We start from the raw sequence: 11,272 nt of genomic DNA, 5'->3' as shown, positions 1-11,272 counted from the left end.
ACCCTTGGAGACGACGTTTAATTAAGAGTCATTTTCTTTTCTCTTTGTTGAAAATGTGATTAAATAAATAAAATATTCTCTCTAATAGCTTAAATTTTATTAAATAAAATGGTCATACACTTCAACATATTAACAGTGAATACAGAGATCATGGACTAATAATCCGGCTAAAATTTTCAGGGAAGCGGCAGGTTAATTTTGAAGTGTCAATTAATTCTACAAGTCCCTCAGTTATGGCATGCTCATGTACAAACTATATTAAAATTCAACTTGAAAACTTTCCTAAGTCCTAACCATTAACATACATGATAATGTAGCAGCGGAACCTAGTTAGCGGGTAAAAGTGGACGAGTCACTACAGTTCTATAAATATTTCTGAAAATTAGAATCACATACTCTTAGAAATGGTTTTCACATTTTTATATAATGATGTGACAAAAAGAACAACATTTTTCATAATTAATTTCATATGTCATAATACACGTAATCACCAAAAAAGAGAAAAGAAAAGTGGTTCAAATAAAGCTGAAGTTTTCCAAGAATATTACATGTCATCATAATTCGTAAATATTCTCAAGAAATGATTTCTTTCTCAATACATATTAGTTTTCCACAATGCCAACAAATTAAAATCAAAAGGAAGAAGTATCATAAATATCTCATACCCATTAACGCAACAAGTGTCACGTTTTTTTTCTTCCTATTCATGCGTCTCCGATACGAAAAAGTTAAAAGTAAAAATAGATCTCTAAAAATACTAGAATTAGTAACAAGGTGAAACTGTTTATACAAATATAATGATTTTATTAAATAAAATTTTGAAAAACAAAAGTGAAGTAGCTCATCGACTTAAACTCACTAAACATAAAATAGACAAAACAAAAATTCTCTTTACATAAACATACTCCAAAAAATATCAAGATACCCTAAATAATTTGTTTTTACTTTTTATTTTTATTTTTATTTTATTATTTGTCGTGCAAAATAGATGGTGACCACAAATCAGAGAGTACGAATTTTATCAATAATTATATGGGGAAAGGACATGAGTTGCCGAAGCACAACTTCCCATAAACGCCATGAAATTGCTATGAGACTGAGGAGTGATTTTCAAGCTGTTTGCGTGTACTTTCGTCATAGAAAATCAAAAAGGGAATCATACCTATTGCATTAAAGTATTAACTCCTAAGTCAAGTTGCATATTATTCTCTAATCACTTGTTAATTACATCTTCTAACTCTAATCAGCTAAAAACCATTTTTAATGATACATTCGAAGTATTTGCCAGTTGGGTTTTGATTTTATCCTTCAAATTGTGTCCCTTAATTAAATACTTATTAAATAGATGTGAAAGGAATGAAAGAACAATAAATTAACGTAAACTCGAGAGCAAATGAGCCAAATAAATATTCCGTCGGAAAGGGCAATCGAGGAAGAGCAAAAAGCATGAAACCCTAGAGAGAATGTCTTGTTAGACAAGAGAATTTTATTTAATTATTAGTTAAATTAACGTAAAGAATGTTTTATTGATTTAATTAGTTGATTAATAAGATAAATTTTCCATAGAAGAGAGAGAGAGAGGAGAGGACAGGGAGTCTTGGGAAAGTAAGAAGGAAACAGAGACATCATCGTAGAAGATAAAGAGTACTCTGTTTCTGTTGATTAGTCACATGGATTCCTCTGCTTCAGCTGATATATATTCCAAAAACCAACCTGAACCACCACATACTATTTCCTATTTTCTGTTTTGAGTTTAAATTGTTTGCGTTAATTTATCAAATAATATGACCTACAACAACAGATAAATCTTATTGTCAAGTTTGATACGGTAACTTGAGAAATAGAGTGAAAATGTATTACAATTAATTAAATTAGATTGATAACATGGCAACTTAGTGTACAAGTTATTTCGCGTTCACGCAGGATCTGGGGAAGGGTCGCATCCCAAGGATGTGACGTATGCGGTCCACCGTAATGTAAGCATTAACGGTTATATCCACGACTCGATCCAGTGACCTATAGGTGATACGGAGACAACTTTATTGTAGCGCTGATGATGTTAAAAAAAAATTATACCACATGCTATAGACACTCAAACACAAGCAAGCCAGAGCAGAGAACACTTTTTCCAGATCTTGCTAGAATCTCTGAGCTATCATCAACTTTTCGTCAGCAATAGATTCTTATTTTTTTTCTTTTCTTTCGTTCGTTCCGTGGATAGGGTCCAACTATTTACCAAAAGAAACAAAGGCTACGCAGCATTTAGGCAAAACTTTTCTGCATTATACAATGCACCTATTTGGTGTAAGTTTAGGATCGCAAGTGACGATATCACCGGCCCCTTTTAAGTTCACTTTGATTGTACATAGTTGACAATGGACTTCAATGTCCTTGTTGTACATATATTGTCAGCCTAAACACCACTAATCATATTCAGCTTTTGAGTAATTAGTCTGGTCAAGATTATTTCTGAAATCCTCGGCCATATATATCATTCTTGAGACAAATAATTATAATTCCATTTTTTTCTTGGTTGAGCCGAGTTGAGGTTAGTTACTATAATTTATTATGCCCTAATATATTTCACAAATTATAATCGTAAGAGGTGTTCACTTAGGTAATAACGTAATCAGATACCATAATCAGAAAAGAGTAGAAAGCTTAAGTATTTTCTTAAACCTAATTCATACCGTCTTCCTACCATATTATTTGTCACAGTTACAGTGTAAGAAAAATGAGAGGTTTCTGTAAATTTTCCAAGAGTGCTTTTAAAAGTTATCATCTAGAGAAGCACTATGTAGTAACATATTTTTTATATACATGTATAAAAATGTTTTTTCTTAAAAAAGTGATAACATATATATATATATATATATATATATATATATATATATATATATATATATATATATATATAGTTATAGGTTCGGTCGAACCTAATAACTTTTGCTTAAATTATATTTGTATTAAGAAATTCATTAAATATGTATAATTATTAATTTAAAATCTAGTCATTAGTATTTGAAATCGTTATTTTTAAATTTAGAACTTATAAAATTAAAATTAGATCGTTGCGTATGTATGCGGCATGAGGGTGTTTGCTAAAGTGATCATTTATATAATACCCTTACTTTTGGAATCAAAACCATATTGCTATTAGTACAAATTAAAGTTGTTGACACCAATATTTGGTTTTATTTTGCTACTATTAATGGTATATTTGTCTTTGGCCTGTGCTGGTTTTTCTTGGGTCCCACCATATGTTCACCATCTTTGTAAATCTAAATAGGGGACCATTAGTCATCAAAATTTCTGAATACAGATTCAGGAGTTAGCTATTCACTTCTCCATTTCTATTCTCTTTCTCCTGCCTGCCTGCCTCCTCTCTTGTATTATATGTTTGCAAGTTGTGGTGACTAGTCCAACTTGCTTTTGTGTGTCACGTGTGACATTCTGTACACTTTTCCTTAGGTTAAATTCAGTGCTCTTTTTTCTCTTATATATAACACACTTCATGATCTGCTAGAAAGGAAAAAGAGATTATAAAAAGCTTTGTTTGTTTGATCCTTTGAGTTTCTAGTGCTTGTGCTTTTTGCTTAAACTTTCCAATATTCTAAAGTGAGGTTTCTTTGGAAGAAACATTATATTTCTCATCTTCTTCTTTTGTTGGTCCTTTTTTTCTTTCTTGGCCTTTCAAACTACTTTTCTCGTCCATACTCTCACCCCATTTGTCCTCATATATGATGAAAACAAAATAGTTGGGTTAAAAAGAAGGAGTAGAAAGCAAAAGGCAAAGAGAGATGGCATTAGAGACAGTGATTTACCCTCAAGAATCATTTGGGTACAGTTGCAAAGAGTACTATATTCCAGCTAATTTGAGTAATTATAATTATGAGTTGGGTTTTTTACAAGGAGAAGAAGAAATGACTTTTACAAGTCTGTTGGATACTGGCAATTATGATAGTAATAACAATAGGGAGTCTTCATCTTCACCAGTGATGTACAACAACAATGAGAAAGAATATAGTTGGGATCCAAATTATTCTTCTATCGAAGATTCTCCTAATGTTAATCAGCTGCTTATGGAAGCTTCTCCGGCCATGATAGAACCGCCGCCGCCGGCCAGAGCCGCCACCGTTTCCGGCCGCCGGAAAAGAAGACGAACTAGAAGTTGTAAAAACAAGGAAGAATTGGAGAACCAGAGAATGACTCACATTGCTGTTGAACGCAACCGTCGTAAGCAGATGAATGAATACCTTGCTGTTATTCGATCTTTGATGCCACCTTCCTACGTTCAAAGGGTATGTTCTTCTTGCTTTTTACGAATATATTTTCAAATTCTTTTATTTTTATTTCAGTTTTAGTTTTACTTTTTTGTAAAGTTGACAAACTTTTTATGAATGTAAAATGAGAAGGCATGAAAAGAATATATATTGTCACCCTAGCTAGCTATTTTTAACAAACTGCATAATTTTAATTGTCTTTTGCCCTAAAAAGAAAGGTTAACTACTACGGAGAAGTAATTTTTGAGAAATTTTCCATACAAAGGGAAGCGGGTCCGGGATTTAGTTTTCAAATATTCATGCCATGATATTTAGCATTTATTGCTTACTGTACTTTTTAACGATGAAAATGATTGTTTGGAATTATATTTATATATGCAGTTCCTATCATATTACGTGTGGTTAAATAAACATCATTTTCATTTGATCTCCTTTTTAATTATAGTGAAAATAAAGGAATTTTTAATTTCAGGGTGACCAAGCATCAATAATTGGAGGAGCCATAAACTTTGTGAAGGAGCTAGAACACCATCTTCAAACCCTAGAAGCTCAAAAGATAACTCATTCTCAACAACAACAACAACAACAATCGGATTGCCATGGCTCATTATCAACTCCACTATTTGCTGATTACTTCAGTTTTCCACAGTACTCAACTCATTCAAATCATTCCAACAGTTCTACTCCGGCAGATGCTGCGGCAGCCACCACATGTGACTCTCCATTGGCCGCCGAAAAACAGTTAGCGTTGGCGGAGATAGAAGTGACCATGGCGGAGAGCCATGCCAATCTCAAGATACTCTCAAAGAGAAGGCCAAAACAGCTCTTGAAAATGGTAGCTGGGCTTCAGTGTCTATGGCTCACCGTTCTCCATCTCAATGTCACCACTGTTGACCATATGGTTCTTTATTCCCTCAGTCTCAAGGTTTGTCACTAAATTTTGATTGAGTTAATTACAACTATATACACAGTAATTACATTATCATGACACAGAAATAATTAAGTACATGTAACTGCTCGTAATAATCCAATTAGTTACAACACATTACAACAAGTTAAATTAAACCACTAATATATTCATTGCCTTAGGTTCTAATTAAGTCGAGATTTTTTTTTCCGTTTTTAAATTTTCTTATAATATTTATATATCTAATGTGACATTTTGTGCTGTGGATTTGGAATTTGGAACAGCTAGAGGAAGGGTGCCAGTTAACTACTGCAGATGAAATTGCTGACGCTGTTAATCAATTGCTCGGTCGAATCCAAGAGGAAGCTGCTTCAAGCTAAAAATAATAATAAGAAGAAAAAAATTCGCCCTTTTGCTGTACGGGGTTTAATCATTCTCATAATGTTCGCTTTTTTTATTTCTGGGTTTCAATTTCTTGTACAAGATCCTAACATCTACTTGGCTCTAGCAAAAATTAATAACGCGCAGCTATAGCCAGCTTTTGACTTTATGTTACTTTGTAATTGTTTTTAAGCAACTCTGGATCGGAGTGGTTTAGTTAGAATTAGACATTAAATGTTAATTTCATTTTTCTCAGTAGCTTTCTGGTTTCGAGAAAACAAAAAGTTCCTGGTAGTTAAGAGACATGTTTATATATGTTTGGCATTAAAAAATGTCGACTTCTCCAAAAAGAGAAAATGAGAAATGTTTCAAGTCAAGAAAGTCTATCATATTTTTGGACAATTATTTTCTTCCTGACCCTAGTGTTCCTGTTGCAAAAGACAAACAACTCGAAAGGATGAACTCCAAAACTAGTATCCACGTTCAATTACAAATCTATTAAATGGTGCAAAGCATACCTATGATATTTTAGGCGAATCACAGTAGACAAAGCTCGAAGAGATGTTGGGTATATAAATAAATAAGTCTTAGATCCTAGTGATGCGTACGAAAGTCGTGTGTCTCTAGGTCCAAAGTAGACATATCATTAGTGGGTAAGATTGAAGAGAAAAAGAAGAAGCGTGAATCGGCCAAAAACTCAAAAATTTTAGTACTTACAACGAATATTTGGAGCAAAAACGTTGAAAGTGAGAGCGAATCGTGCTTTAACATAGAGAGATCCTGGAGATAAGAGAGAGATGGTGGAGAGAGAAACAAGAACTATTTTGGTGAGAGTTTGAGATATAATAACCGAAAGAATGAGAGAGAAAAAACATAAATATCGTATTTAACGCCTTAATGATAGTTATATCATAAATACTTATTTTGCTATAAAAACAAAAAGGTAACTATATAAAATAATATTTTAAAAAAATTTTAATTTATAATAAATATAGTATATATATTTGCCGGTTAAAATTTTCAAGAATTAATATATGTGATTATCACTTACTGCAACGTTTTTTGAGCTCTTTAATTTCAATCGCTTTCAGAATGTTAGGTATGTTTTTTATTTTCTTAAATGAAAGTTAAAGGCGTTGTTACATGCTTTTTTAAGTCAATGGCACTCCGTATAAACGTTTTTCACCTGTCTTTTTTAGCCCGCATACTTTCTTTCTCTCCATTCTATTTTAATAGTAGTATTGAATAAGAAAGGTAATAAATTTCCTCTATCCAATTGAAGATGAATTCCAGCTTTACATCCAGCAATGCATACGTTCTTGATCAGAACAAATTGTAAGGTGGTGAAAGAAACCGTTAAAAAAAACGTCAAGACATCGTCGCTGCAAATATCATAGTTTTAGTAGATGGTTAGACCCTCTATGACTATGATATAGATCACATAAAGGTCGTTCTAGACTTATAGCATTTTCTTAATAGTTAATTATCGAGAATTAAATTAATATACACGCAAGGTTTTGTTAACCACTTCCACGCACTTCTAAAAATACTACTGTTTACCCGGAAAATCGGATAGAGTTGAATTTATGTGTAGTTCTAAGGGTATGTGGTATACCTTTATACAAATTGTAAAGAGAAATGGAAATATAACCTTGACTATAAAGAATGAAAGATAAACACAGTTGAAATGAGGAAAATGAATGAACAAGATAAAATGAAGTAATGGAGCTCAAAAAGATTAATCTTTCAATATGAGAAAAAATAGTATTTTTATTACAATGTGTGAATGTCTTGATCCCCTTACAGAAACAACAGTCATCCCTTTTATAGTGGAGGGAACTTACTTTAGATATAAAAAAATACATAGTGGGAACCCATGATGAATTAGTTTTTCCCTAATTCCCGCCAGGATTCTCTCCCCTAGTGCGGTTGCAACGGCTCTTGTCTATGAGCTCGATTCTGGCTCGGAGTCCGGTGTTGATTCGGGCTCTCGATCTTGACTCGAGCTCGATTCTGGCTCGGAGTCCGGTGTTGATTCGGGGTCGGTGTCGGTGCCGGCCGGTCTATGAATCTTAAGCTCGATAATTTCGCTTCGCCTCATGGTTCGATTTGAGTTCGAACTCGGTAATGATATCGAGCTTGACATTGATCGGTCCTAGAACTCGAAACTTGATGACCTAACTTCGGACCTCAACCTGATATTACGAAGACGCTTTTCGATCAAAGTATTACTATCTCGACCAGTTCGTACAACAAACTAATCGGTTTTGGCCGTATACAAATAGTCCACTCGTTTCTCGGGAAGGATGTAACGAGAAACGACATGATTTTCCAACGATATGATTAGATATATATTGACGTTTGCATCGAGTCCGATCGTGATGCACGTGATAGCTGTCCCGTCAGTTCAGTTTACCGAGACATTTAATGCGTGTCAGACGATGTCGGCTATTACCGATATTGAACTGCCACTGTTCAGCCTATAAATAGCCCGTTTCTTCATTGAATCAAACTTTATTTTTTGCTCTAATCAAACCTCTAAATCTTCTCACTTTTTTCGTCTCCTTTTCGCCACCTATAAAGCCATCTTCATCAGCGTTGAAACCATTACCCTTTTATCTTCCTTCGCTCCTTTTTACTTACACAAATGGCGAAAACCTCAAAGACCATTCCGCAGAAGGAGAAAGATTTTTGCTCTTCTTCCCGGCCGTCCGGCGGCAAGGTGTCGGCGGAGCCGCTTCCCCACGAGTATGTTCCCGGCCCGTGTATTCTAAAGTCTGATTTCAAGGTCAAAAACCCTTCATCGATCCCAGGTCGATGTGAGCATGTGTCGATGTACATGTGCTCGATAACACAGGGCCACCTCGAGGCCGTAAGGAGGGACTGCAACTGGAGTCCCGAGGTCGTGTTACAAATTCCTTCTCCCGAAGAGAGCATCACCGCTTATGTGGAGGGGTTCTTAAGTGTATATACTTACCCCTTCATATTGGGTCCCCTCGATCCAGTGATTATTGATCTTTGTAAAAGATATCAGGTCACTCTTGGCCAAATTCACCCCTCTTTATGGTGCATAGTAATCATACTGCGCTTCTTGTCTGGCAAGGCCGGGGGGCTAGAGTTTACTCTAAATCACCTCATGCGGTTGTATCGGCCTCGAATCTATCAGGGACTAATCATGCTCCAACGCCGGGAAACGAAGGCCTTGATCTCGAGCATCGACGAAGACAAGGATCGGGGTTGGATGAGCCGTTTTGTTTGGGTGAGGATCCGTGACATTATCCCAGAAGAGTAGATGTCGTTTCCTGAGGAGTGGAACTTCAACCGTAAGTGATCTTTTAAACTCTGTTCTTCGTACCTTTCTTCGACTCCGCCTGATATCCCTTTTCGGTATACAGTTGTTCCTTGGATGCCTCAAGCAGTACCTGACCTCGAAGATTGGGTTTGAAAGTTAGCCTTGACTTTCACTTATGCCGAACGCGATTGGCGTGATTTGGCAAAAGGCATATGGGAGGCCAAGAATCACGGTAAGTGCCTCCTTTTTATGTTTTTGAAACATTTTTTATACTTCATTCGTCATAAATTTTCTCTCATGCAGGCCTGACCATGGATGCCGTTTTGAGGCCTTCAAGTGGCGAGGAAGAAAACAAGTCCCCGGTTCTGAAACAGGGGGAAGACAAGAAGAGGAAAACTGTCTCGCAGTTCGAGGACCCTAAGCCCAAAACTCGAAGGGTGAAGAGAAAAGTAATCGCTCTCATGATGGACTCGGTCCAAAGACTGAGAGACGAAGAATAGGAAGAAGAGGAAAGTGCCTCGGCACTGGTGGTCCGATCTGGGAAAGCCGTCGAGGTTGCCAAACCTTTCGAGCCGACAGCGGCTGCTAAAATCAAGCCTCATGTCGAGGAGGCTTCCAAAAAGAAATCGGGTGAGGATCCTGAATTACCAGAGGTCGAGACCGTTTCTCGGCCATCTATGGCTACACCGGACGGGCCCGGTTCTGATACCCCGAAGATCGATCAGAGCATCCCGAGTGACTTGCTCAGGACCATGACAGTAGGTCACTTATCTTCTTTTCCGACCTTTTCTGAGGAGGCGTTGAGGGAAACTCGAGAGTTGAAGACCCTTGATATGGGCGGAGGCTCTAGTGTAGGGGATCCCTTTCGGGATTGCTTTACTGGAGTCGATGATGCCTCTGATATTAGTGATGCTTCTATTCTTCTAGAATAGGCCCAACGTCTCATATCTCGGGTAATAATCTGTTTTACTGTACTTTGTTTCTTTTACTCTCTTCTAAATCTAACTTGCGTTTTGCCTTTTTGTGTAGGCCCTTGCCAAGTTTAGAGCTGATCTCAGTCAGTGCGAGGCCGAGCTCCAAAAGGTCTTGGATGAGAGGAACGCTCTGAAGCTTCTTTGCGGCCAAAAGGATGAGACTATAAAGGACCTTCAAGCGGATTTTGCCACGGATCGTGAGGAAGAGGCCGAGTTAGATAAATAGGTGAGCATCCTTTTGATAGAGTACGGACTCGACCCAACTGTGGATGTTAATACTTTGTTATCTCAGCTGCAACAAAAGGTTGAAAAGATCGAGTTACTTCGGGGAGATATCGATCAGGTCAAGGCCGAGTGTGATCGGTGGAAGGAGACTATGGATCGCCTGGCTGTAGAAAAAGAAGCTACCTTGTCCAAACTATTATCGGTCGAGGTTCAGCTTCAGGGCGTCAAAAAGAAAAGTTTGGCCCAAGCCAAGAGGATCGAGGAGCTCGAAACTGGGCTTGCTAAGGCCAAGACGGAGATCGAGAAGACAAAATTCATGGCGGACAAGTCCATTGCTATGTACCGGGACGATGCTGAGGCTGCTCAAATGCAGCTAAGGGAGGCTTCTGACCGAAAGCAATGGGTCATAGACTCAGCAAAGTGCCAATCCCGAAGGGAAACCCTCGAGAAAATCCATACTCGAGGTTTTGACCTCTCCGAGGAGATAGCCCGAGCCAAGGTGCTTGAGGCCGAGGCTAGGCAACTTACCTCCTTGGATGACGAAGATGATGATGAAGAAGGCAGTCGAGGCGGATCCGATAAGGGGCCCGAATGAGAAGTTGCTCCCGAAGAAGAGGTCAAAACCTGTCGTAGTTAGGACTTAGTTTCCTTTTTTGCGAGTCCTTGATCGGTCTCTTGTATATAACCTTTTTATCAATATATATAGAAAGAAACTTCTTTTGAATGCCTTCTCATTTTTATGTGAAAAACATGTTTTGTGCTTTTGCTTTGTGAAAATTTTGTTGTTGCAGCCTCTGTAATCGAGCGAATACTAGTTCAAACTTTGAACAAAACCCTTAGGTTTTTTAGACACGGAAGGGTGAGTCCCTGAGTTCAATAATATGTTCGAGATTTTGGATAGCTTGATCGACGTCATGACTGTACTGTTTTTATAACTAAGTTCGAGTATGTTTTGAATTTTAGAATAGAATAAACTTTTAGCTTTTTATCAAATAATGGGTAATTTTTGAATCTTGTAGTAACATACCCCTTAAGGTTTTATGGCGGATCCTTGAGCTAAGTTCAAGCCATCTTTACTTGAACTCGGAATAGTGGAACCCTTTGGGTTTGAGTTGAGTGAGAACAAAGTCTCGAACTCTAGATGTATTGGTCCTTAGGCTTAATAGTTGAGTTGTTTGCTCGAACTTAAAGTGTTGTAGCCCGTAGGCTT

General features: G+C 37.0%; 1 protein-coding gene across 1 annotated transcript; it reads left to right on the top strand.

The window, feature by feature from the left end:
* The first annotated feature begins 3,314 nt into the window (after window positions 1-3,314).
* Window positions 3,315-5,829, top strand: LOC104108305 (transcription factor bHLH96). Its single transcript, XM_009617306.4, has 3 exons — window positions 3,315-4,301; window positions 4,756-5,208; window positions 5,475-5,829. The coding sequence occupies exons 1-3, from the start codon at window positions 3,801-3,803 to the stop codon at window positions 5,568-5,570; spliced, it is 1,050 nt and encodes a 349-aa protein (XP_009615601.1). The 5' UTR covers window positions 3,315-3,800; the 3' UTR covers window positions 5,571-5,829.
* The last annotated feature ends 5,443 nt before the right edge of the window (window positions 5,830-11,272 follow it).

Source organism: Nicotiana tomentosiformis, chromosome 4, assembly GCF_000390325.3.
Source record: "Nicotiana tomentosiformis chromosome 4, ASM39032v3, whole genome shotgun sequence".
NCBI classification, from domain to species: Eukaryota; Viridiplantae; Streptophyta; class Magnoliopsida; order Solanales; family Solanaceae; genus Nicotiana; species Nicotiana tomentosiformis.
Note: the sequence above shows the minus strand (reverse complement) of the source record. Positions and strands in the feature narration are given on the sequence as shown.